The sequence below is a fragment of the Sphaerodactylus townsendi genome, linkage group LG08 (assembly GCF_021028975.2).
Source record: "Sphaerodactylus townsendi isolate TG3544 linkage group LG08, MPM_Stown_v2.3, whole genome shotgun sequence".
Lineage (NCBI taxonomy): Eukaryota > Metazoa > Chordata > Lepidosauria > Squamata > Sphaerodactylidae > Sphaerodactylus > Sphaerodactylus townsendi.
Genome location: NC_059432.1, coordinates 45,274,547 through 45,301,909, shown reverse-complemented (window position 1 = coordinate 45,301,909; position 27,363 = coordinate 45,274,547). Strand labels below are relative to the sequence as shown.

General features: G+C 40.2%; 1 protein-coding gene across 3 annotated transcripts; it reads right to left on the bottom strand.

The window, feature by feature from the left end:
* UROS (uroporphyrinogen III synthase) lies at positions 1-27,362 on the bottom strand. 3 transcript variants are annotated; one of them, XM_048506265.1, is made up of 10 exons: positions 27,258-27,362; positions 20,926-21,002; positions 17,468-17,551; positions 14,532-14,628; positions 13,045-13,119; positions 11,712-11,786; positions 7,224-7,307; positions 4,485-4,570; positions 2,277-2,375; positions 1-1,018 (listed from the first exon to the last, which is right to left on the bottom strand). In XM_048506265.1, exons 2-10 carry the CDS (start codon positions 20,986-20,988, stop codon positions 893-895), a joined length of 789 nt encoding a protein of 262 aa, XP_048362222.1. In that variant the 5' UTR covers positions 20,989-21,002; positions 27,258-27,362; the 3' UTR covers positions 1-892. The 3 variants fall into 3 exon arrangements, with proteins under 3 accessions (XP_048362222.1, XP_048362224.1, XP_048362223.1); XM_048506267.1 differs by having other exon boundaries at positions 1-1,005; XM_048506266.1 differs by having other exon boundaries at positions 11,712-11,783.
* Between the last annotated feature and the right edge of the window lies 1 nt (position 27,363).

Here is a 27,363-nt window from a genome sequence, read left to right as displayed (position 1 = left end):
CCCAGAGCACAAAATTTTGTTTACTGAGTTAGTTGATGTCTTTGTCAGAGAAAATACAAATAAATCCAAAGTGGCACAAGTCAAATCAACACGTGGTTTTTCAGCATCATGGCAGTTTGCTACAACTTCGTAATAGCACAAAATGCCAAAAATTTGTGTGTGAGGTATGCAAACAATACAAAAATATTCCCCAAAGAGCTAGGTACAAACTACCTAAATAGGCAAATGGTTTAAATAGGCAAATGGTTTTTTAAAGTATGTATTTTTGAAATTTTACAACCCACAAATGTAAGAAAAATGTTAGCTGGACTTTCAACTATTACTTAAATATGAGGTTCAATTAAATATGAGGTTCAATTAGAAGAAATCAGAGCACAAACATAATTACTTCAATCTCTTAAAACCTACTTGATACTAAGTCTTTCACATTTAGCAGGGTATAACAATAAGGTGCTACCTGTGCTAGACAGTTACCAGTATAGCCAGTTTTAAGAACTTACTTTAATTGTAATCTGTATCACCATTATTTACACACAATACAAAGCTAAATCAAATACAACTTACATTTTAAAAGACCAGCACATTCCAAATTGAAAGCCATTTGCTTTGTTTTAGAGATCTTACTCTTGCTCAACATATTTGAGATTGGATCCTACCTAGAATTTCTATATGCACAAGGACAGTGGCAAGGAGTGATTTCCCCCCTTTCCAAAACGCCTCCAGAATGCTAATTCTGTGACATGGTGACCCCTGAGGATACCTTTAGGAAAAAATCAGAAGGGGGGAGAATTAGTGAAAATCACCCCTATCCTGCAGAAACTTTAGATAGAATCCAAGCCATGGCCTCAAAATAGGTCAAAAAAGGTCAAAATAGCTTGAGTAAATGGCACTTTTACAAGTGGAGAGTTTTTTTAATACCATTGGCAAGATCTTGTGGAGTAGGGCTAGTGGCAGTGCAGCTCACAATGATTCCCTCAGTGGTCATAGCTTCCGCTGTTGTTGGACCTATGGCAGCAAACTGAAATGATAGCCTCATTATTCAGTATAGACAGATGCAATTAGCTATTGCTATATTAGTCTGCTGCCCAACAAAATTATTCCTTGCAAGAGATCAATTTTATGGCCTATTCAAAAATGTTAGAATTAGCATTCCAAGGTCACATTCATGCTGCTAACAGCCAAATTTGAGAGGATGCATTAAGTAAAATTTATATAACTGCTACCGTATATACCAGCGTATAAGACGACTGGGCATATAAGACGACCCCCCCCCACTTTTCCAGTTAAAATATAGAGTTTGGGATATACTCGCCATATAAGAGTACCTGGCGTATAAGACGACCCCACAATTTACAGATAATTTCCCAGGGTTCAAAAGTAGTCTTATACGCCAGTACTAAATTCAGCTTGGGCAGCAGAAAATTCCAAGAACCACATTAGATATACTTCTTAAGATCTGTCAATAAGAGTTCAAATTCTACCAATAGTGGCACCAACAATGAAGTCAAGAAACAGTATTGCTCTTGAAGTGGCTACTAGGACAAAGAAAAGGTTCTTTTTGCTACTTGTATTCCCTGCAGGTGAAATTTGACATTTTTTACTCTTCTTAGCTGAATAGCTGACATGTGACAGTCTACGAGTGGAACTGCAAAAATACAAACTGGGGAAGCTGAGCTCTGCAGCAGACAGAATCTTGATCACAACTCAAAAATCAGGGTTCATTGTTGTGTCTTCTGTGCAGTCCTGCACAGGCCTGTAAGTGCCTGCGGTGAAGACACCTGATGAACAACTGTTACAGGGAAGTGCATCTTTCATATGAATATCTCACGGACAGCAACATTCTACATATGCAGTTATTTTCAAAGCACACCAACTCTGTGGAGCTGAAAGAATGATGCAGTGAACCTTATTAGCTTTTAATGTTCAAGAGGATCGATTAATATCTGCAGGATGCCTTCAGGTGTAATTAACATAGCATTTTCAATTATGTGATTGATTTCTCGCTATATCCTGAAATACCCATAGATGCATATGAATCAGACACACTAAATGAGTTAAGGCACCTAAGAAAAATGGGCAAAGGGGAACTATTATTTCCCCATATAAATATCTTTCTACAGAGGGTCCTCAGATAATTAACAGCTGCTACCTGGGTTATATCCCGGTTAAATGAACACAAAAAGCTAAAGATGCCAGGAGGGCCAGCAAGTCAAACACGAATCACTCTTCTGTGAACCATTCAGTTACATTTCCAATAACTACTGGGAGACATTTACCTTAATGTGGGGCATGAGATCACCAGATAATTTCTGAATCTGCTTCAGACAATATTTGACACCAGATGGACTGAAGAATGTAACGCTTGCAGGGATACCCTATGTAAAAGTATAAAAAGAGCATTTTACTAAAATACAGTGTTAGAATTCGGATGCATCCTTTATCAAATATTCTGCTAGAGGTTTCTTTGATTTTCATCAATCAGCATTCCAAAAGAGATAAGAAGCTTTCCAGTTTAAAAGTTAGCTTAGCTTTTAAGCTGTGCAAGTTGTTGGATGGAATCTTTACAGGTCAGTATGATTGTCTTCTATAGGCTTCATTATATCACAGCAAATTTGCATTTTTCTCTTCAAGAATATATTGCAGAAGTCTGATTTTATTTAGTCACACAGAGGCCCCTTCCACACGGGCCAATAAACCTGGGGCAACAACAGGACAAGACCCGTTTTTTGGGGGGGGCCTCCATATGGTTCCCACCCCTAACACGAGCCCGCCCCGTGATCCCCCCCAAATGGGTTATTTGAGAATCGCGTTATCTGCAATTCTTTGGTTGTAATTCTTTGGTTGTAATTCTTTGATTATAATGCAGCCGTTCACAAGCATGGCTTGGCCATGTTTCCCTTTTTTTCTGGTCCCCACCTCTCTGCTGCGAAGCTACAGCGGGGCACAGGGACGGCAGCATGGATGTGGAGGTCCATGCCTGCCTGGCCCAATAGCTATGCAGCAGAGGGAGGTCAGTGGAAAAACAATGCACCTCCGTGTGAAGGCGCAATGGCAACTCACATTGCCTCTGTGAGCTCTGTGAGCTGCCTGCATGGAGGCATGCGAACGCCATGATGGCAATGTAGGTTGCTTTACCCCGAATACAACCCACTGTACTTTGCCTGTGCTGAAGGGCCCTAGAGAAGGCAACAAGAAAAAAATCAGGCTAATCTCAAGAAACATTCAAAAGGAATAATCAGAAATTAAACAAGCATCATATATGTTACGGAGCTATACTACCAGAATTTGACTACCTACCTAAAGCATGTAAAGCCTTACACTGTCACTTTATATTTGATTAAACATCCTGACTAAACACGGAGAATGTCTACAGATGCAAGCTCTGAGTTACAAGAGTGAATATATCTAATTGTAAAAGGTAATCAGGCAACTTACACTTATTCAGTTTTTTAAAATTATCTTCCACCCTTCTAATAAGCTCAGGGTGCTTAATACAAATGCAAAAGCTTAATACTATTGCAAAAGCTTAATGCAAAAGCTTAATACTGTTGACATTAAAGTAATTCACTTAATTATTCCTAGAAAAACTAATCTGAATCATTCACAACAAGATGACAATAACAGAAATCCAAAAAGCATCCATATCAAGAAATTCAGCAATTCGTTCATCTCAAGAAAAATCCTGTTGAATTAACTAGGTCTTATGTGCTTTCCTGAAACCTAGTGGGCAGAGTGATGTGGCTATATCTATGTAATTGCCACCCAGATCTAGCGTGGATGACTGGACTTCCTCTACCAAGGGCCCTTATTCATTAGTAGATTCATTAGTAGATTAGTTTTGCTCAAACTAAAATGCTGCTATTGCAAGTGTACATGTTTTAGTAGAAAAGGCAATAGAGTCACAGAATACAAACCCTAAGCCTACACTATTTCCATTTTCTTGACTAAGATTATTGTAGGTACTGGAGTGCTGTCATAGTACCTGAAGTCAAGGAGACTGGTAATCATATCATCACTAAGCAATGGTGCAGGTTAGCAGTAGCCTGTGCTTTGTACCAGCATTGGTACTGAATGAATGAACTGGACAGAAAAACGTTGGCCTTAACATTTCATGATTATTTCCTATGAGGGCAACAGAAATAGATTGTTTATGTTGAACATCTCACATACAGAAGCTAATGAAGGGACAAAAACATTACACAGGCCAAAGTTAGCATGCTAAGAAATATCCCACAATTTTCACCAGTGGATGGCTTTGTATGTATTAACTGAAATATCTGGGAACCAGTGTCATTTTTATTAAACATATTTATTATACCTGAGATGACTCAAACCAAAAGGCAGGGGAATTCTTCCTCAATCACTAGAAAGGTGGCTGCTTAAGAAGACTGTCGGCCTGACTCCTGTACAATATTGACACATAGACATCAGACAGAAAAATAATACATCTCTGGTGCTACATGATGACTCAGATGGGAAAATACCTGTTGCGAGAAGTAATTCCTTAAAGATTCATGAAGATTAGGATGTTGACTAGTCTGATAAACAGTAATGCTTTCCAATGCAATACCTGTAATAAAAAACAATAGCACATGGTTTTATATGTTTCAATCACTTCAAAACATTAACAGGGGTACATTTAAACTGAAGATACACTAAGTATTCATACAAAAGTTCAAATCTATTCAGTTGAGCAGTCTCTGACCATAATTCAGATGCAAATATCTCTTGGATTCAGGAAACAAATTCTTTAGACAATATATCTGCAAAAAAGCTGATTACCAAGTAGTATATGCTTATATAGGAATTCTGAGTTGTTAATGGCTATTTCACCATGCAAAAATTGGTTTCTAAGTTAATCAAGGCAGATAAATTGAACTGGAAAACTAAACAAAACTGCCACAACATGCAACTGACTTTTTTAAAGCACCAAAAATAAACAACTTTTTCCTATGTAAAGTTATCTGTGCTCTAACCAAAATTTATTAATGTAGAAGTGATTTTAAATTAATATGTTGCACTCATAGTGGAGAATCTGAAACCTTGTAATAGATGTTAAATGAGCTGTGCAAGATTTCTGGTCGAGCAAATAAATACACTACTTGAATGTTATTAATAACATAATCTGTGTGATTTGGGAACTGGTAAAAGATGTGAGAGGGGGAGACAGATTTCAGAGCATTAAAAAGATGGCTCTTGAATAAACTATATACATGTATGGGTCCAATGCAGTGATGGCGAACCTTTTTGAGACCGAGTGCCCAGATTGCAACCCAAAACCCACTTATTTATCGCAAAGTGCCAACATGGCAATTTAACCTGAATACTGAGGTTTTAGTTTAGAAAAAACGGTTTGCTCTGAGGTGTGCATTACTCGGGAGTAAGCTTGGTGAAGCAACCGTGCAACGCTTCGAATGGGTGAATCACGACCCTAGGAGGGTTTACTCAAAAGCAAGGCCAGCCTAGATGTGCGTGGGGTGGGGGGTGATTTTCCGCTCCCCCACATGACGAACTCTGTGTGCACGTGCCCACAGAGAGGGCTCTGAGTGCCACCTCTGGCACGCATGCCATAGGTTCGCTACCACTGGTCTAATGCGTCTCTAGGTGGAAAGACTTGGTCACCTTTTTTACATTCCTGTTTTGGAGTTGGGACACTTGTCTGACTGATCAACTGTCCATTATGACTGCCGAGTTTGTAGCCATAATAGTAGCCTTACACTGGATGCAAAATTCTATCAGGGCAGATTATATTCAATGTCTAACTTACTGGCAGACAACAAACAATGCCTTAGCTGGATAGGTGATTTGATTAATGAGATCTAGCATCTGTCAACTAAACTTGAGTACAGGAGATATGTCGATTTTCCTCCTTGATTTCCACTGATGAAGGAAAATGAAACAGCAGATAGGACAGCTACGGCAGAAAATGTTCATGATATTATAATGTGTTTTTGTCTTTGGAAATGTGAGTGAAAAATTATTATTTATTAAAAGCATAAATGGGCTATTGATGTATTGGAACAACAGGACAACTTGGAGGAGCGTTTGTGTTCAAGCCAGTTTGGTCCACCTAGCTCAGTATATTCTGCCTCAATAGAATTCCAATGAGTCAGTCATGATGCAATGTAAAGGGGAATGGATACACAAGTACTACATAAACAATGCAAAAATGCAATAAGTATCCACAAGGCTATCACCACAATCACGTGGTATATTTTAACTAATGTCAGTTTATAAATGGAAATTTACAATAAATCATGTGTTTTCATACAATTCTTATGTACCTTTCATCATCCAATATTACATCATATCAGAGATAAGTGCATAATTTTACATAAACTATTTTCAGTTGTAAGCAATTCAAAGCTTTTTCAGTTACAAGCAATTCAAAACTATGAAAATGTGAGATGGGGCTGGTTAACCTTCTGGATTTTTAGTTAACCTCGTACAGCCTTCCAAAGCCCCTCCTGAAATAAGCAAATATATACAAGTATCATGTTCAATAGAATTCCAGACAAATATTTTTTTCCTAATACCTACAATTTGAGATCCTTCAACTAGAGAGGCAAGGAATTTCACCAGGTACTTTTTGCATACTAACAATGTACTCTCCCACTGAGACCCAGTCTGGAAACCTTCACATAAACAATTCAGTCCAGAATCTCAATAACATCTGAGTCATTGACGCTCCTGGATGATCAACTATTCCAAGGGTTGTGAGACCTCACTGCACTCCTCCCATTTTAAAATCTTGACTCCACTTTTTGTTGCAATTTTGCAAGCTTTGTTCACCACACAACTTTTTCACATGCATTCCATCTCACTCAGATGACTCACAATACAAAATTCAGTAAATATTTGATGCTGCTTGTTTGTTTGTGTTACTGGATTTTATAAAGTACCAGATGTTATTGAATGAGATTATTTTAAGATATTTTATATCTCTGTTTGGGTGTTTGTTGTTATTAGAACTGTTCTTACAGTTTTAAGATCTTCCCATCTTGTTTTTATGCTATTTCTAGTTGTATCTGTTTATTGCCTTTTTATTCCTTGTAAGCTGCCCTGACAACTGAATTGTCTGGTAGTACAGGATAAAGAGGAAACAGGTTGATTTTTTTTAAATAAGTTCAGTGCTTTAAAACAAGTATGTAAATCTATAATTGATCTGGTAACAGACAGCGTCTTGCTAAGTTCAAATATTTAACACTTTAAAAACATCAAACCTTTTTCTCTAAGTATTGTTGGAAGAGTTTCCCTCTTGAGTGTGCCACAAAGGAAAAGCAGTGGCAATGAACTACGTGACCCCCCTGTTTGAAAAACAAAAACAGATGACATTAGTGATGACATTTTAAATAAAGTCAACAAATCTATTATTTCAAATAGTTGCACACTGACCAAGACATAAAATACAGAACATTTGAAGACATGCAGGAAATTTGGCAGACCCCAAAAACAGTGGATGGACACAATCAATGAAGACCTGCGGGCAAAGAACCTTACCCCAGAAGACACTCAAAATTGTGACCTTTGGAAGAGACAGTTACAAAACTGACCCTGCATGTGCAGGAAACCAGTTCGGAAAGGAGAAGCAGAAGAAGAGGCTCTTTAACATGGAAATTAAAAAGAGGTTGAATGCCAGGGAACGGATATTTTGGCTAAAAAGATGTGGTAAAAAGATAAATGACTCTGCTATGCTCTATTTCTTTTGCCGATCGCTAGAGAGCTAGTGAGCACAATGTTTCTAATCATCTAAGGCCGTATCTGCACGGCCCGTTTACGACGGCCTGGGGGCGCCAAAAAAGGCGCCCCCAGGCCACCGTTCGCACAGGCGCTGCTGCTGCAACGCAGCAGTGGCGACCTGACCTCTTCCCTCCCCCCAGGGCGGCGTCAAGCCGCCCTAAACAACAACCCTTTAAAGGGTTGTTGTTGGGGAGGGATTGTCTTCCCTGCGGCGCGGTGCGAACCGCGCCGCCGGGAAGACGCTTTCTCCCTCCCCCGCCCCACTTACGGTGTCCTCCTGCAAATTAAGCCTGCAGTCGCAGCCCGCCCACAATGTCCTCCGACCTCCAGGGTGGGAGGGCAGCGTGGCGACGCCCCGCAGGCGACTTCCAGGGGTACACCGGTGCATAAGCGAAGTCCGTGCAGAGCCGCCCTGCCTTCTGCCGGCCTCCCCGTTGCCTGCTCGCACGCTTGCGTGCGAGCAGGCTCCCGCCCCCACGCCGACAGAACTCCTGCCGGCGTGGGGGCGCGAGGGGGCCGTGCAGAAACGGCCTAAGTAAGTTCTTCCCCTCCCCTTCAATCACTTGGCATTCCTCAGACACATACTTATTTAGCTATCTAAAAACTTATTTCAGCAGAATAGATTTGCAGTCTGACTGAGACTCACAGTGCAATCCTAAAAAGAGTTACACCCTCCTAAGTCTGTGGAAATCAATGGACATAGAAAACCCAAAGACTTCTTAAGATTGCTCTGTCAAGCATCAAAGGGGTAGACTGTTCAAAGAGGAGTTCCTAATGCCATCTAGAGCAGTAGCAACCTCTGTTCCTGTCACTGGGAGTCATCTTAATGATCTGATCTACACATTTCTTCTCCCTTTGGAAAGTGGACAGCCCTCTCCCCAACGCACTCTATTAGAGGCTGGCATCATGTGGGTATCTTTGGCAAGGCTTCCCTTTAGAAGACAGTTCTAAATGCATTCACACAATATCTTTCTTGTGACATGTTTTTGTAATTCCCTGCCACATAATGCCCAGTTGGGGGCTTCCTGGAGGCATCAGACTGACTACTGTGAGAAAGCAGATGCTGGACCAGAAAGACCCTTAGCCTAATCCAGTAGGAAAGATGACTTCCAGAGATGCCTATTTCATAGCAACTGTTTCATATACTTCCTTTTCCAACCAAAGAAATCACAGAAGAAGAGTGTGGCTCGTAGGCCCAGTGTGTGCTTGCAGCTTGCTTTTTCATGATGGATTTTGGAGTCTGCCATAACTGTAATATTGGGGGTTTGTGCAACCAGTACAGAACTGCTCAAGAATTTGCACAGAAAAATCTGGCAGCCAAAAGACTGGATATATTGAAATGCAATCAAAACTATTTATATATATGAGACAATATTTTCAGAACTGAATACCTGAACACATATTTTCAAATTTTCAAAGCTGAAATTCCAAGTGACTTATGTGGGACTTCCCTGAGTCTCCACTGCACAAGCTTAATAAAGTGAACTTAAGACAGAAATCCATTCTTGTACAACCATATATGCATAAAGCATTATGAGTATAAACTCAACATAAATCTCTTAGGGTTACTGCCAGGTCTTTGGTCGAAAATAAGTTCCATTTGAGCTAGCCAGCTCCCAGGTTGTTGCCTGATCTTGTCGTGTCTTCGCAGGCTTGAAATATGTACAGTGTTCTCTGAGTCTCATGCTAGCAAACATTCACAGTTTTCATTCTGGGCTGCTAACTCAACCAGAGCTTCTAAACTGCCACATCACTTTCCTGCTTTCAGTTCTGAAAATATTGTCTCACATATATAGCAGTAAATAGTTTTAACTGTATTTCAACATATCCAGTCTTTTGACTGCCAGCCATTTCTGTGCACATTGTTGTTCTGATTCTGGAGCCTTGACATAGTATACTTACTTTACAGCTCCTGTTAAAACTTCATCCATTCTGAATGTTTTCTTGAATGCACTCTGACCTCCCAACTCCGAACCCTGCCTTCTCTTCTAATATTTACACAGGTATCTCTCTCAAATGGAACAGTTAGGAGTGATGCATATACCTGTCAGAAAACTTATACATTGTACTTGTGAGTCAAACTGCAAAATTCCTGAAATGTCTCCTCACTAGATTAGGTGACTGGTGTTGGTAAGATAGGAGGAGGGCCAGAAGAGTTAAAAATTATCAACTAACGTTAAACTTTTTATTAAAAATTACTTGCTTTTAAAAAAAAGAGTTTAAAAATGGAAACCACAACATGGTTTAAATGGGGTTTTTTATATATGCTACAAGCACATTCTTGTCTTTTAACCTTAAGCTCTTGAATTTTCTCCTGGCGAGAGAGACACAGGCTCAAACCAGTAAAATCAAACTGGAGGACCTTATTAGGAGTCAGCCCAGATTTATCAGAACAACCTAATTGCAAACTGAAGTTTTATTAGGCATTGCAGATCCGCTTGTAATAAATTACAGGAAGCAACAAAGGACTTGAGACAGAATGCAGAGCAGTATTTTGTGAGATAAAGGCAAAATATGTAAATATCAATCCTACAAAGGCTACTGCTGGTTAATTGAAATGCCAATGTGATATCTGAAAAGCAATACTAATCCTTTTAGTCTTGTGTTTACAAAGGGAGAATAAACAGCAGCTTAACACCTCTGGACAACAGAACAAGCACTACCCATAACAGTATTTTCTTTCTCCATAACAAAATACAGAGAGGCATTAAATTCTGCAAGACCATGAGATCCATCCTGAGAAAAAATCTGGTGCTACCTATTTAATTAAAGAGTCTGCTGATATATTTCCCCAAGTGCCTCTGCCAATGTCAGCACCAAAGACAGAGAAAACTGGAACACGGTAACAAATGTAACTATTTTCAGACTGGTACTATAGTTTGAACATGAAACCACAGATAAGACTTTCCACTTTCCAAATGGAAACTTAATTATCTGGCTGTTAAAGTTTATGTACGAGCAAAAATAATAAATTCCACTTAGTATAAAAAGATTACTTCTAATTTGTTAAGTATTAACTAATTTTCTTTACTATGAAAGGTGTTTCATACTAATGTTATCATTGGATACTGCTGTCCACAGCATATATAGGTTAAAGGACAGGGCTGTTCAGTATATTTGTTACGGCTACTTCTTTATTTAGTGCATTTATTTAGGTGCATTTTTACTTCTGCCCTTTCTTCAAGGTGCACATGATTCTCCCTTCCTTCATATGGCAGCTGTGGAATTAATAGTAAATATTGGTTTATTTCACATTACTGATCTGAATGTGCAGAATGATCGCAGAAAGCTGCCAGGATTAGATTAAGACATTGTGAAGTCCTGTCAAGTCTACCAGGTCCAGAATAATGCCTCCTCCCACCCAAGGCAAACCACCCCATAAAGAAAGTCTGCCTGGTAAACATCATGATGTGACATCACCTTGCTTGCACAAGGGACTACCTTTACCCTTTTAACACTTTAATTTTCTACTAAAATTTTCTGTATCTATATGCCACTCATAATCTGAGTCTCTAGAGTGAGCTTGTGCATAAATCCAGCTCAGGAAGCTACCTTATGCTGTCTAATCTGGCTAGCAGAGAGGCCTTCCAGAGCCTTACACAGAGACAATCTTTCCTGATCCCATGAATAATCAACGGTGAAATGGTGCTCTCATGCTTGGCAACTGAAGAAACTGGGAATAAAAAGAAAACCCACTTAGAATACACTTCCGTGGATCTGAACCATAGCATATCACAGGAGATATTTCATCTCCTGCACTTATTCCACCTATGGAGCTACTTACAAACTGAATACTGTGGAGTATGCATTGGGAACAGCAATGGAGCCATGACTGCATGTCTTTCCTTTGCAGATTATCTACTACCCAGTCAAAGTTCTCTTCAAATGAAGAGAAGCAATATACATCAGGCCTGTAAAAATCCAAGTATGGTAGAAAGTTTAAAAATATTAAAAAATGTGTGCCCACTTACAGGAACAAATGTATCCTGCTAGTTTTTCAGCATTTCCACAGTCTTCTCCTTGTGGTACAAGGCCTATTTCAGCTACTGAAAGAAAATGAGGACAATAACAACTTTAATGGGTAAAAAAAGTTCCTCTCAGACAGAATGCTGATTTAGCTTCTAAAATAATTTCCTGATGCTATTTTGGATCAGCTTAAAAATCTTCTTTTCTGAGATATAAAGTTAATATTAGAAGACTTAGTCCCTGATAAAGTATCAGAGTAAGGTATCAAAATACCACACAGGATCAAAACCATGCCTAGATAAAAGTTTGAGTGAAAAGAAACAGAAAGTGCTACTTTACAAGGCACAAATAATGTTGTTTGCAAAGGCAGAAACTTTTATTGGGATGTATCGACCAAGATTGGAGAGGGTCAAACTTTCTTTAACTGATCACATGATGAGCTTTGGGGTGATCTTGGAACCAGCCCTGTTAATCAGGAAACAGATTGGTGCTTTTGCCAGGTGTACTTGTTTTCAGTTACGTATCTCTAGTAAGCTGGCTTATTTGGATACTACCAACCTAGCTGGTCCAAGATATTGTAACCTCCAGCTTGGCTGGTCACATGTAAGAGCCTTATGGCCCCATTCTGTACCAACCGCAGCTTCTAAGCCAACTTCAGAGGCAGTCCCACATAGATCATCATACAGGAATTAGATGGGATGTAACCAGTAGTGGGATTCAAATAATTTAACAACTGGTTGTTTACAAGCACCATTTTAACAACTGGTTCTGCTGAAGTGGTGCGAACCTGCTGAATCCCACCACTGGATGTAACTAAATTTATTGATGAAATTCTTAGTATGGGTCCAAGAGAACTATCATGGGATCAGATTATGACTCACTGATAGTCTCTAACTCATGCAAAATACTTTGCTAGTCAACACTGCATACTCAGTGGTGGCAGAGAAAAATAAATGTATTTTGAGCATCATTGCTACGGCTTAGAGCTTCAAATGGTTTTCTGTAATATTTGACTGAATTTGGGCAAATATTTAAGTTAAGTAGCAGGATGTGCTAGTTCTAGAAACAGTACAATAGTCACACAGTAGTTTATGTACAATGTTGATACTATTATGAAATGTCTGCTGAAGTTTATACTGGATAAAATATATCCTGAGTTGTACTGAAGCATTAAGGACTAAATATTAACAAACAGAATCTGTTGTTTAAGTAATACTAGCGAAGAGGATCTTCTTTCATATAGCAAAATTAATATAAGTATTTGCTGTAAACTACAGTCCTGTGCACAATTTTTAGGAAAAAAAATCCTATACAATTGAATGTAAAAATGTAGCTTACCTAGCCCAGCAGTAGCTTTTCCTACTACATAAACTGGTTTGGTAATCCATTTTTCTTCCAGAGAATTTTTCCAAGCTGCAAAACATTAAATTGTGTGTACATTTTTGGTAATAAAATACACATGCACACAAAACCAAACTCCAAAAGACAATTAGTTTACAGTGAAAAAGTGTGAGCACTCAACAGAGTTTTGGCAGCATATGTGCTATTTTCAACTACTTGTGTAAAGCAACATCCATAATGCACACTTGTACATAATAACCCCAAACTTTCACATGCAAAACTCATTTATGATTTGTCAGTCATTGATTAGAAAGAACCAAAATGTTCAGAAAGGAAAAAAAATCTTGCGTATTAAATGGTCAGAAGATCTAGTTATCCTTTGAGCATATCAAGGATATCCAAACTGTGTAACAGCCGGTTTCAAGTAGGGAAAAATAAAAATAAATGCATGACTTTACAGGAACACATCAAAATATATCCTGCTGTCCAATACACAACATAATTATCCAGGTCAGCCCATCATATGAGACAAACATGAAAACTGAGCCTTCTCAGACATCATAAAAATCTACTTCTCTTCATTTATGGCCATTTCCGCATTGCCGAGGCAGCGGCTGTCCACCGGCTTAAAGTAAGCGGTGGAGCATCGGGAACCGCTCACACGGTTCCATGAGGGCAGTCCCAATGCCGCTGCTGCCCGCAGGGGCAGCTCCGCATGGTGCCGCCAAGGGTGGGTACAAGAGACTTACCTTGCCTTCCTGTGCAGCTCGGAACGACTGAAAAGACATGCCCACGCGGCCCTCTGACCTGAGGGCAGCATGGGCGTGTCTTTTCAGCAGTCCTGAGCTGCACAGGAAGGCAAGGTAAGTCCCTTGCACACACCGGAGGGGCCCAAAGTGGCGCCCTCACGCTGGTGCGGTTTGTACCACGCCAGCAGAAAGACGAGCGAGGTTTAAAAGTGGCGTCTTTGCGCTGCTTGGGGGCGGTGAACATGCTTTAGGGAAAACAGTTATTTTGCTTATTCTATGGTAAGGTGTCATAAATATTCATTCATGGACAATTTCAGGGTGAAAGTTGAATTTGGATGGGGCAGCAAGTGAATGGGGCAGCATGCGAATATCTTCTGAAAATGTCTAATGTGTACATGTTGAATAAAATAGCTGTAAACAGCTCTGAAATAAATGAATTATGACATACAGAAGTTTGCTGCCATTTAAAAAAATACTTTATACAGATTGATTATATATCACAGTTATGTCCCATTATGAAAGTATGTGATATAAACTTTCTAAAGATCTGATTCAGTGATCATCTAACTCACTAGAGTAACAAAGACATCTTTCTCCTAAACATTCATCAACTATTCAAACAATTTTTCACTTATAACTGAAGATTAATTTTGGCAAATTCGTGTTCAGATGATATACATCAAATGAGAAAAATATTAAAATAACTCTGTTCACTAGTTTCCAGTTCTCACTTACCTTCTTTTTTACAGTTATCTCGCAGGCATAACTTGAGTGCTTCTATGGCTCTTGGACTGGTAAAAATCAGCCCATGATACTGTTCAGGATGAGAAAGCTATTTGCCAAGGAAAATAAAAATACAGATTAAGAAATGAACTGCATCAAGAAAATCAAAGCGGGGCCATAGGTGCTTAAAAAACAACAACACCTTATGGCAATACTGTAGGGTTTTCAAGGCAAAAGAGGTTGAGGTGCCTTGCAGTTACTTCCATCCACAACATGACCTTGGTATTCCTTGGAGGTCTGCCATCCAAATACCAGCCAGGGTCAGGCCTGAGTGCATGACTGGCTCAAGGTCATCCAGCAAGCTTCCACAGTACAAGTGGGGATTTGAACCTGGGTTTCCCAGGTCCTAGTTCAACGTCTTAACCACTATGCTAAACAGTGTTTCATTGAAACTCCTAAAATGCAAAACTACAGTAATGCTAAGTCCAGTTACACTTGCTGTATATGGATCTGAATCGAGTGTTAGCCTGTCATTGGATGTCACAATACTGACCTGCTATTGACATAAACTTAAGAAGGATAAAGTTAGAACTGACCGGGAAGGTTAAAGAAGGTCCTTAACAGAAATCCAGGAATTTGGAATTTAGAATTACTTCATATGAAATAATCAATAAAAGGTTGTGTCACTCGTTAAGACATTCTACTAACTATGAAGTACAAATGATACACAAATGGGAATACTGAGTGGGGTGGGTCATACCAAGACAGCACATTTGCATACAATGAAAACTGGCTCATTTTTACTTCCTCCTTCTCTGCGATAGTCTTCTAAATAAAACTATCTGCATATCCTTGGAACTCTGCATTCCTGTCTGTCTGTGTGCCATTTCACGAGGAAATTCTTGTGCTATAAACTGGTCACCCAGAAGGAAGCCCTGGACTTTAGCGTGCTGTAAGAAAAGCAGAACAGTCGCCTTATTACTCTCTCCACATTTAAATGGAAAGAAAACTAAATTAAGTAAGAGGAATGGTCACTGAAGTCTCTAACAATCAGCTACTCATCAGAGGCACTGGTCCCAGGGTTTCAAGCAATGAACCACCTGTCAACTACAAACCCCACTGGATATGCTTGCCCACTTTCCTGAAATATGTGGTGGATGCCACATTGGAGAACTGTGTTTAACAGAGCACAGGTGGTTCCTTAGCCACTGGGCATCATTTTATCTAAGTCACCAAGTGTTTATGACTCCCAAACCAAATCCTCATAAGTAGATTTACCACATGTGCAGAATTTAAACATCATGACTTCAAAAATGGTCTACTGAACCATCCCTTCAGAGTGCAGATGTCCAAACAGCATCATTCTGGTCTCAATCTAAAGGGAGTGATACCTGTCACCAGCCTCTTAAGCCTAGCTGCAGGCTTAATCAGATGTACAGTTGTTCATATGCTCCGTGGCATTTTTGCTTTATCTGAGTTGTTTCAGTTTTGTAGCTGCAGGCACGGTGAACATGTGCAAGAGCAAAGCTTGTGCTACTAAGCTGCTCCAGAAGAACCTCCAGGAAATTTAGAAAATGCATTGCATGTGCACAGAAAGCATTTTGGTAGGAAACAGGCACCTGATTTTTGTATCTCATTTTAAGCAGTGGGTTAATAGCTTCATCTGAAAGGTTACCACTCTGCTAGTAATGAGTTTAACACCACAACTGCTCAAATGTATAAACAGTTTGAATTTTAAAGGCCTCTGGTCTTTGGAATGCAAGGAGCGTCTGTGTCAGAGCAGTATCATCCATCACAACTCTGGCTATTTGTCATTAAGCCAAAAACTATTTACATTTCTTTCTCCCTGATCGACAGACAGGCTCCACAAGGTTATCTATTTCATGAGCTCTTAAACATGTTTTAAAAGCTGCTCTTCTATAGACAAGATTAAGCCACAAACTTAGACCAATGTAAAAACTCAACAAGCAAGAAAAAATAAAAACAGCCAAACTGTTCCTTCAGTGACTGGCACAGTAAAAATGTGCCCCTGAGACTTACAGTACCTTTCTAAGCTGACATATACCTTCTAAGTTCACTGACTTCAAGAAACTTAGAAAGGTATAACTCTGCTTAGAATGGTTCCACTTGGCATTCTAAGTATATACAACTAAAAGTAAGTTTTAACAAATCAACCAGTGGTACTTACAATGAAGTGGTTTAAAAAACAGTGACTTCTATACATAGTTTATACATTATTAATTACTAAACAACACATATAAAATTCTTAAATGATTTAACAATTTTTAACTCATTTTTGCTCCCACAAAATATAAATGGCAAAGTTTTTAGATTTTTGTAAATATATAGTCTGACAGAAAGAATTTATCTAAATTCTAAAATACACACACACACACCAACCACAGGTCTCCCCTCCTTCAAATCCCTCTTCAAACCCCCTCTCCTGTGAATTCTTTGACATTTCTTAATCCCTATTGAGGATTGCAACCTAGCTTTAGAAACATGTAGCTGCATTTGCCCTCATTCATCTCCTCCCAGCCCATCTCTACCTCTCCTTCATGGTCTATTTTAGGATCCCATGAAAGCAGGGACCTGTCTATTTTTACTTATGCAGCTCTATAAGGCCAGCACTCAATAAATTATTATTTGCACATGTCCACATTTCTCCATGAACTTGGTAGAGCCTCAGTTCCATTGGGAAGCTTTGCCTGCAAACATAATCTTCAGAGGACTGAGATGAATCATCTACCACCAAGTCATCCACTATCAAATGAACCCCTGAACTTCCAGAGGCTGAAATAGCTGATAAATTACCCGTTACTGTGAGGATCTATCGCACAGCAATGTAGGAGTTCTACTCAAACAAAAGGATAAAATTAACGAGTAAAAAATGAAAAAGCATAATCTTTGCAAAGCAGGTATTAGAAGAAAGTGCGTGAAATGCTTACTTTTTCGAAGAGCGATGTAAGGGAAATAAATTCAAATGCTAAAACTGGGATCAAAGTTGCTTCAAGCCCATGTAAGCCCAGTTCCTAAAAATGAAAACAAACAATTTTGTGATAGGTGTCAAATACTGGTGCTTCCAGTTTAAAATGATTTCAGCATTTTATTAAAGCAGCCAAACATGCTTTAAAACGAGACCTGGAGGCTCAGCTAATATGCATGTTTTTAAATTAACGTTATATGATTTATGTTATTTACAATCTGCCTTTCTCACTTAACATTCAAGACTTGCAGTGTAAGTCAATACTCATCAATAGGATGAAACAATGTAATAGAATTAGGATTGCAGAAATTTGAAACCAAGCAGAAATCTAACACAAAGCAGAAACTAAACGTAAGTATTAACATGATATGTTACACAATGTTGAGATGACATAGTAGGATCGTTCAGGAACATATAGTATGTACTACACACAATGGTATAATCCACAGTCCACTTCCCTTCTTTTTGAGCCATTCCATTATGATATAGTCCTATTATCTGTGTAAAAAAGCTCCCTTGAATAATTCAGGTTTGTACATTTTACAGACTGCCAGGAGAGTGGGAACCTTTCTGTTCTTATCAGAAAGGACATTCTATAGGGTGGGGGCCACAACAAAGAATAAATGTGTACCAGCAGTTGTTGATCATGCCCATTTACAGTGTGGCCCTTTTCAGATGAGTGAAGCTGAAGTGATAGAGTATTGGGGGAGAGGGGGTCCCACAGAAATGAAGGGCCAAGGCCAAGAAGGGCTTTGTCTATGATAGGGACAGTAACGTAGCTATAGATTTTTAATGGGGTGGGTTCGGGGGGTGGGTCCACGCCCCCACCCACCCCTGGGGCATGGTCACACCTCCCCAAGCTATGCCCCCAGCCTCAGTGCTTATAAAAGCAGCTCTCCAAGGCCGGGGGCGGCAGACTCCCCTGCTCCCGAACTGGCTGGGCTCCCAGCCAGCAGCCCCTTCTGCCCTCCCCTCTGGGAAGACACAGCTAGGGAAAATGGAGCTTGGTGCAAAATCTGAGTTTTGCGCCTCGCACATGGGTGGCCACTGTGATGCTGGAATCCACCCCCAAACAGCATCACTTTCAATGGTGTTTAAACTAGGGAGCCCAGATTCTCCTTTTAAATCAATCTTGAAGCATAAGCATAAGCATTTTATTGTCATTGTGCACGCACAACGAAATTTACAGGGAGAATCTGGGGTTCCCAGTTAAAACAACATTGAAAGTGATGCTGTTTTGGAGTGGATTATCCCCCACCCTGAAACAGCATCACTTTCAATGATTAAACTGGGGACTTCACATTCTCCCTTTAAATCCATGCCAAAGGGGGTGTATTTAAAAGGACAATCTGGGGAAATCTGGGGGGTGCCTGGTGTCAGGGGTGCAATTGTTAAACTAGCAGCACCGAACTTTCAGGGTATCTTTAGGAGACTCTCCTGATGATACCACCCAGGTGTGGTGAGGTTTGGTTCAGGGATTCGAAAGTTATGGATCCTCAAAGATGTAGCCCCCATCTTCTATTAGCTCCCATTGGAAACAATGAGGGATGGGGGCACCTCCTTTGGAAGTCCATAACTTTGGACCCCCTGAATCAAACCTCACCAGTATCATCAGTATCATCAAACCTCATCAGTATCATCCCTAAAATTTTGGTGCTGCTAGCCTAAAAGCTGCTCCCCCTACAGGCCAAAAACTGAAAAAACACTAAAAAATACAAAAAACAAACAAACTGGGGTTGGAGCTTCAGACATGTAATGGGGGAGTTTGAACCCGGAACCCCCCCCCCCCTTACCTACGTCCTTGGTTAGGGAATACCTTAAACTGAGGCTGGTAACTGTTGAGTTAGCAGGGAAGAGACTGCAGAATGACAGTAATACGCATTAGTAATTAGCCTAGTATGAGCCAAGGCCTTTGTCTATATTCAGACAGTAATCATCAGCTAAAGCTATGAGGTCCATCTCTGTCCCATAGTCCAATTTGAAGACAGACTGAAAATAGGCCAGACACACAGCAGCTCCAAGGATTATCTCTGACTCAGCCACATTCCAAAGAAAAGTCCAAACTGGACCCCACCCACCAACAGAGTTTCTATTAAGGAACTTTCACAGCCAACACTGAAGTTAAGATTATCTTGCATGTTACTCCTCTGTATAAACTGATCTGTATATAGAATGGATACAACATCAGATTTTGGTCTTGAGATTTCAAGTATGAAACGAATCTAAAAGCAACATGTTAAGATACCAAAGAGATACAATACATATTTTTTTAAAAAAGAAATTTATTTATTGTGAACTTTAGAATAATACCAGAATAAAGATACAGTGGTACCTCAGTTTTCGTAGATAATTCGTCCGAAAGGAATCGACGAAAACCGAAATCGATGAAAACAGAGCCACCATTTCCCATAGGAATCAATGTAAATCCAATGAATCCATTCGAGGCACTCCAAAAAGTGCCTCGAATTGATTAATTGACTTTCTCAAACCCCAGCCAGGAGGCAGAGGGAGCTCCTTATTTGGGCAGTGACTCCCGGTTGGGCTTCCTCAAACCCCAGCCGGTTTTGGTTTTCATGGACTCTTTCTGGGCAAACTTTTCTGGGTCTGAGGACAAAAACCGAGGCAATTGACGAAAACTGAGACAAATTTTGCCCAGAAAAAGTCGACGAAAACCGAAACCAATGAAAACCGAAGTCAACAATAACTGTACACATTGATTAAACCAAACTCTTTAACACATTTGATATTATTCTAAACAGCAAAAACAGGACTAAAAATCTACGTCTCAACAAACCTCCTGAAGCTCAATAAAGAATGAGCTTCCCTAGAAAAAATGTTTGGTAAACACCAAGGTGGCCCAAATCCCACCCATCTCACTTCAGAAGATCAGGTAGGTGGTATACTTAAAGGCTTACTTCATCTTTCAGTGAAATTCCAAACACATCTGGAGAGGAGAGAGGGACTGATGAAGTACCCACCATTTTCTGCCCATAGTTCCAGCCAGCCTGGGAAGCACAACACATTTTCTCCTACCAACTGAGTCGTCCAACCACCTGAACTTCATAGTACTGATTACAAAAGCCAAATGCATGAAATGCATGAAATCTATACCAAATGCATGAAATCTACACAAATAACATAGTTGAAGGTTCTGTTTTCTAACTTTCAGTACCACCCACAACTTGTTTGAAATTTAGGTGGAAGACGGCATGCAGAATCTGTACATTGCTCACCCTAATAGTAGCTGTACTGGTTTGTTTTGCTTTGATAGAGCAATGCTTTTTAAACTACAGGCAGTGTCCCAGTAACCAATTTTTACCCTGCTTGAAGTGGTCCATGAACGTTAAGTGTGGAACTAAAACTTCAAATTTAAATTGTATTCAAAATACAAATATAGAAGTCTTTTCCAAAGTTACTTACTTTTATGTATGGATCTGGTCCATTTTCATTTTCTTTAGGATCTTTCAGCAACAGAACTTTCATTGTTTACAGAAGACCTGATGAGAATGCAAAAATACAACACAGGAATATATCTAAATTAGATCTAGAGGACTACTCTGTACAATGGCTTTACCAGTTGAGCTTCACAAGAAAGAAGATAATTAACAGTGGTATTGAAGTGCAGCTGGTAACACAATGAATAAGCAGTTTAATGGGAATTTTCTGGAAGCCTATGTGTGCCCTGATAAGGCCAGCAATATGTGTGTTGGCTTTAAATGATATGGCTCAAAAGGAGATAAAAGACATAGAAAAGCATTCATTTTGCCTTTACTTCTTCATAATGTCCCCAATGTAGACTTAAAAACACTTCTTAAAACTTGGCCAAATATATTACAAAAATCATTTTTTCTGTTAAGAGAAATGTATTCTGACACATCTGTTATTCAAGCATTTACATGTGGGCTCCCAAGAAAAGGCACCCTTGAGCTATTTTGTCAACCTGAACAAAAGAGAGAAAGCTAAACCTGGCAAGAACTTCAGAGTCACTCCAATTCTATTTCACTGAATATGCAATTAGGTGGGGGGTTTTTAAGTGGTCTGCAGGGCAAGCAATTCTAAGGGGTATCTCTTTGGGAAGAGCCCATAAACTCCAAATTCAATAAGAATCCTTTCATAATTACTATACGCATCCTTCCCACATGAGATAACTGTAGCATTGGAAGGAATCCATCAAACATTCTAATGAAGATCAGCACCACAAAATTCAAATTGACCCATCTCCCACACACAGAAAAACTGATAACATCTGCTTGATGTAAATCAAATTAAAAATGACAGCACAGTTTTCTTATAAAGCTATATCCCCTCATGGGAGATCACTTCCTTTAACGTATTTTCAAGCCTGGAAAAAAATTCCCTAACAATTTTACCTAGATGCCCATTGTCAGATGTTGATACAAATTAAGAAGGAAGGGGCAAGACTGGCATGTGTAAGGACCTCATCCTGAGAACCTGAAGAGCTGATACTTTCTAAGAACAGGAAATACTGGGCCTAAGAGGTTGATGACCTTACTGAAGATAGTAGCAGCTTATAATCCAACCTAATCATCATCAAACTATCATTTTATGCAACAGGTATGTCATGTTCACACTCCCCTTGAGTACAGAGCATGATAACAATTCTAGTTTTGAGAAGCTTCAATCCTACTTTGTGGGAGGCAAACTCAAATTCAATGAGGTTGTCATGGGAACTGAGGTGTATCTCAAGGCGTCTCAAACCCAAAAGCCATCGTGGCGTGATGACAGGCAAGAGGGAATGAGCACATGGGCACAGAGTAGAAAATGTCAACAGTGTCACAGCCAGTGTGGTGTAGAGGTTAGCAGTCAAGCTAGGATCTGGAAGACCCAGTTTCAAATCCCCATTCTGCTATGGAAACTGCCTGGGTGACCTTGGGCCAGTTATTGACTGTCAGCCTAATCTACCTCATAGGGTGGCAGTGAAAATAAAACGGAAGAGAGGAGAACGATGTAAGATGCACTGGGTTCCCACTGGGGAGAAAGGCAGGGTATAAACAAAGTATACAAATAAAAGTCAGCTTGATTACACCTTGTTGCTACAGGTGAATGAACTGTGTAAATTTCTGGTGTTTTAATATGTAGCAGCAACATTCAGAAATTTGAACTATTTCTCTATGAATTTATTTCTTGATGCACATTTCATAAGAAGTGTGGTAGATACTCAGTGCTCCAAAGTTAGCTTGAAGCTTGCATACTTGTTTGCGCCTTTTTCATGCAATACAGTTCAGAAGGGATGGCAGGTTATGTGACACAGAAGACCAATTTGCCTCAAGACAGATATTGTTGAGAGGAGCCATGCCAATAAGCAAGTATAGCATTTGTTTCACTTTCAAATATCTACACGATGCCTCTGCAAACAGCTGGTCTTCTTTCCCTTCCAGTACCAACAGGAATAATTGGCAGACAGTAGCAATGTGAGTTGACATTAGAAAGTGATAGAAAGTATCAAATATGTTGATGTCATCACAAGATGAAGATAAGGCAGACCTTGCATTATTGGCCTTCGGTCTCCAAGCTATCCAAAGCCATTTTATCTTAACAACAGTGCAATTAGAACAAGCACCATAGCACTTTAACTGCAGGCACAATGCCATCTCAACAGATGTGCTTGAATATCTGTACCCTAGAAAGGGAATATGCCAAAGTATGCATGCTCAGTGAACTACCTCTTAGCCAAAATCTCGAAAAACAGCTGTCAAATGCTGGGTTTATGTCACTGCAGCAATAGGGGTGAATCATCACTCTTGGGGAGGGAAAACCCCTCTCGTTCATGGTGTTTCATTTCCAGTCAACCCAAAACAACAACTGATTAATATTTAAACATACCAGAAATTATTGAGCACTGTTAATTTAACATTTATTTTGTAGACTAAATCACTGAAATACTTTAAAAAAACCCTCTGAAAATAGTTGCCAAAAGAGCATTTCAGATGCCATAGAAATCATGAAAATACATTAACAACTTGAAAACCTCAGCATGGCTCTGATACCTATATTTCAAAAATAAGGATTCGTTGTTTTTGTCAAAAATAACCTCCTGAAAAGCACAAAGACAATTTCTTAGTAAGAATGATTACACTAACAGCCTGACACCACAATCCAGATGAGGGTGTGTGCGGAGGTGGCTGGGAAGGACACTGCAAATGTGTGGCACAGAAAGGAGGGAAACTTTAAATCCGTCTGGTCACCCAAACTGCCCACAGAACAAGCAGGTAAGTCTGCAGGGCTGGGGGTCAGCATTCCTGAGCTGGGTTTGCCTGCTATGGAGCTGTGGGGTGGCAAGACAACAGCTTTTTTGCTCCACCCACTGGTGTGGGTGCCCCTTAGGCTGGCAGATGGGGCAAACATATTGGTGCAGCTCACACAGCACAACTGCCCCCCCCCCCATCCGGATTGGGCTGCCCATTTTATAGATCAGAATGGAAGGCTACCTTGAGTACTCTGCCAATGAAGCAGGGTGCAAATATTTCAACTTGACTAGCAATGCTTTCAGTTTAATCTTATACATTGCTAAAGCATTAATATAACAGGGTAAAATACCGTGCAACAGCTGCCACGTAAGTTCATGGTTCATGCATGCTACTACTACTATTACTTAGTCTGCAGTCTGGAATCTGTCAAAACTCAGCATCTACTTTCATCCTCAGGTGGGAGAAGGAACCTACTGAGCTATGTAATATTAGAGGTGACATTCAAGTACAACAAGATAACAAGAGCCAGAGTCTCCAAACCTACCTATGCTAAAAAGGAATCTTCTGCACAGCTGACTGATTCATCTTGCTGTTATGCTACTCTCAGCATGTATGCAGAGACACCCTTGCCCTGTTTGCATGCCTCTTAGCAGCAGGTCCTTCCCCCGCACCACCCCCACACCACCCCTGAAAGAAACGAAGGATGCTCTTGAGTCTTGCATTCAATTAGGTAAAGCTCCATGCCCCAGCTGAGGGACCTAGCCCAATTGCTGAAAATCACTGACCTAGATGTGCTATGCAAGGTAATTATTTGTTGAAAATGCATGTATTCAGCTGCCAAAAAACAGTTGCCCCGTGCAGGTTGGAGTGCACAGGAGGGGTACAAAATGGTGATATTAGTCATCATCCTACCCATGCATCAGTACTTGACACTGTATCCATCTAGGCTGTACTTTAAAAAGGAGCCAACCCAAAACTAACATCAGTGCGAAGTCCTATATGATAAAGTGTACGGCTTTCCACATCACTTCAGAATTACCCCTTCCATTTTAACATAGCTCTGATGAAGAAGAACAAGAAGAAGTGTTTGGATTTATAGTCTCAAAATGGCTTACAAACTCCTTCCTTTCCTCTCCTCACAACAGACAGATTGTGACGTAGGTGGGTCTGAGAGAGTTCTGAAGGACTAGCTCGAAGTCACCCAGCAGGCATTATGTGTAGGAGCAGGGAAACCATAACAGTATTGGGAGCTTTTGTGGCCATGGTTGGGTAATTTTTGCTCCTAACATTTGTCTGCATCTATGGCTGGCATCTTCAGAGGCATATCATGGTGCCCCACAGAGAAATGCATCTTACTGTGAGATGTCTCTGAAGATGCCAGCCATAGATGTGTGGTCATGAAATGTTAGGAGCAAAAACTACCAGACCCAGAAAACCAACAACAGCCAGTTGATTTCAGCCATAAAAGCATTCAACAGTACAATATTAAAAGTCTTCAAACCTTTGTTTATGTCAGTAAAAGGCAGAGAGAAGGGCCCTTTCTAGAGGACTTTTAAGGAAGGACTCACTGGGGCAAGGTCCCTGGCCTGGCAGGAGTCACTGGATAACTTGTTACCACATGACTTACCCAGGGCTGCCTACCTTCTGCCCCACAAAAGCCAGTGTGGTACAGTGGTTACAGTTTCAGGTGAGGGTCTGGGAGACCCAGGTTCAAATTTCCATAAGAACTTATTGGCTGGTCTTGGGCCAGTAACATACTCTCAGCTTAACTTATTTCACAGGATTGTTGTAAGGACAAAAAGGGAGCAAAGGAGAATGATGTAAGCTGCTTTTGGGCCCCACTGCAAAGACGGATGGGATATAAATGAAGTAAATAAATAATAAATATAAAGATGACAGATTGACAGGCTGTTTGATACATGGAGAAGAAAGAAGATATCAGGGAAAGGGGAAGACGTGAGAAAAAAGGAAATGGTGTAAGGAAGGGGATACAGGGGAAAGCAAGGTGGCCCTGGAAAGTTCTTGTGGGCCTCCACTCTGCAACTGAGTCTGACCTGGCAGCCATCTCCATTTGACTGGGCTAAAGCTTTCCTGGGTAGAGACTGCCAGGGGGAAAGAATGAGGGAAAGCTGAAAGAAGAGACTATCTGGGCTTTCAGGGAAAGGAAAGAGGAAACAGTAGAGGAAGGGAAAATGAGATGCCCCTGCAAAGTTCCTGCTGACACATAAGTATTCTTGCTGGATCTCCAGTGGGCCCCAATGTGAAGATATGACTGCACACAACAACATGGGTTTTCTGGAAAAATACTATGCTCTGATTTTGCATGTTTATTTTGACATATTTTCATAAGCAAAATTTTAAAAGTTCGTCATGTTGATGTTATATCCCAATAGCAACAAATCCTTGAACTGAAATATTTGATTAGGGGAAAAAAATCAAGTGTGGTTTAAAGCCCCCAACAGAGACAGCATGGTGCAGTAGAAAGCTAGTCATTACTTAATCTAACATAAAATTTTTGTGAGGATAAAAAGAAGGAAAGGAGAAGAATGTTTAATTCCACTTTGGGTCCCTTTGCGGAGAAAAGCAAAGTATAAATAAGTACCTACATAAATGTTACAGTCAACCAAATTCAATACTTTAGCAGGAATTATTTTATTGGAATAATTATTGTAAATATTTAAAGACAATATATGCCCTTACATTGTATAAATTTAAGGGACGGGGCACTGAAAACTGTTGACATACCTACATCCAAAGAACTGTGCATGCTATGACTTGGGTGTGATTGTCTACTAATTTGTTTCCACACAATTTCATTCTCTTCCCAGGAAGTCATTAGAATACCATCACTATCAACAACATCACTTGCATTACTTGTTAGCTCTCTATTAGGCATAAGCACCGGGGGGGGGGGGGGGTTGATAAAATTCAGGTTCGGGTTATATCAACCTTAAAATTATTGGTAAAGCCAAGATAACATGAATACCAGTATCAGTAACCTGAACCCCCAAAAACCCCCAAAAATATTTGGTTCCATTGCAGTCTATTGGAAATTTTGGGGGTTTCCTATGGAGGGCATTTTTCAAGCCATAGGTGCCAAACTTGTAGGGAAGCTGTGGGGGACTCTCCTATAAATAGCGCCCAAGTTTGGTGAACTCTGAATTCTGTGGCAACCCAAGTTAATTACCCAGGTGCATCTGGCTGCAATTCAATTGTCTTGATCCACTACTCGTTTCAAAGAAGTTTCCTGAAGGGAAAATATCTGCAGTTCATTTGTGTTGTATAGTCAGGAGATGGCTATGAGGCACAGCAACAGATGTGTAGAAATGGGGCCATGGGGTACCACAAAGGCTTATGTACTAAAAAATTTACCACTGCACTATGTACGATTCGAAGGAATGGTGATGGTTACAGCTTCCCAGTATATATACAGGTTTGCATCGAAAACTACAAGTCCGGAAAGTCCCCAAAGCGTAGTTAGTTTTATGCTGAACAGTATTCCCTGTGTAAATCACGCACACCAAGGACCGGCGTGTCACTCACCTCGCCGGAGAGCCGAGCCCGAGTCCGGCGCCCCCTTTTTCCTTCCACGCCGCGGCCTTCCTTTCCGGGTTCGGGGCGCATGCGCAGAGGATCGAGACAGCGGCGG

Excerpts from the sequence above, each read along its gene's own strand:
- UROS (XM_048506265.1), bottom strand. The coding sequence starts at position 20,988 with ATGAAAGTTCTGTTGCTGAAAGATCCTAAAGAAAATGAAAATGGACCA. Across the intron at positions 17,552-20,925 it reads GACCAGATCCATACATAAAA|GAACTGGGCTTACATGGGCT; the intron begins GTAAGTAACTTT and ends TTTCATTTTTAG. Across the intron at positions 14,629-17,467 it reads TTACATCGCTCTTCGAAAAA|CTTTCTCATCCTGAACAGTA; the intron begins GTAAGCATTTCA and ends CTTGGCAAATAG.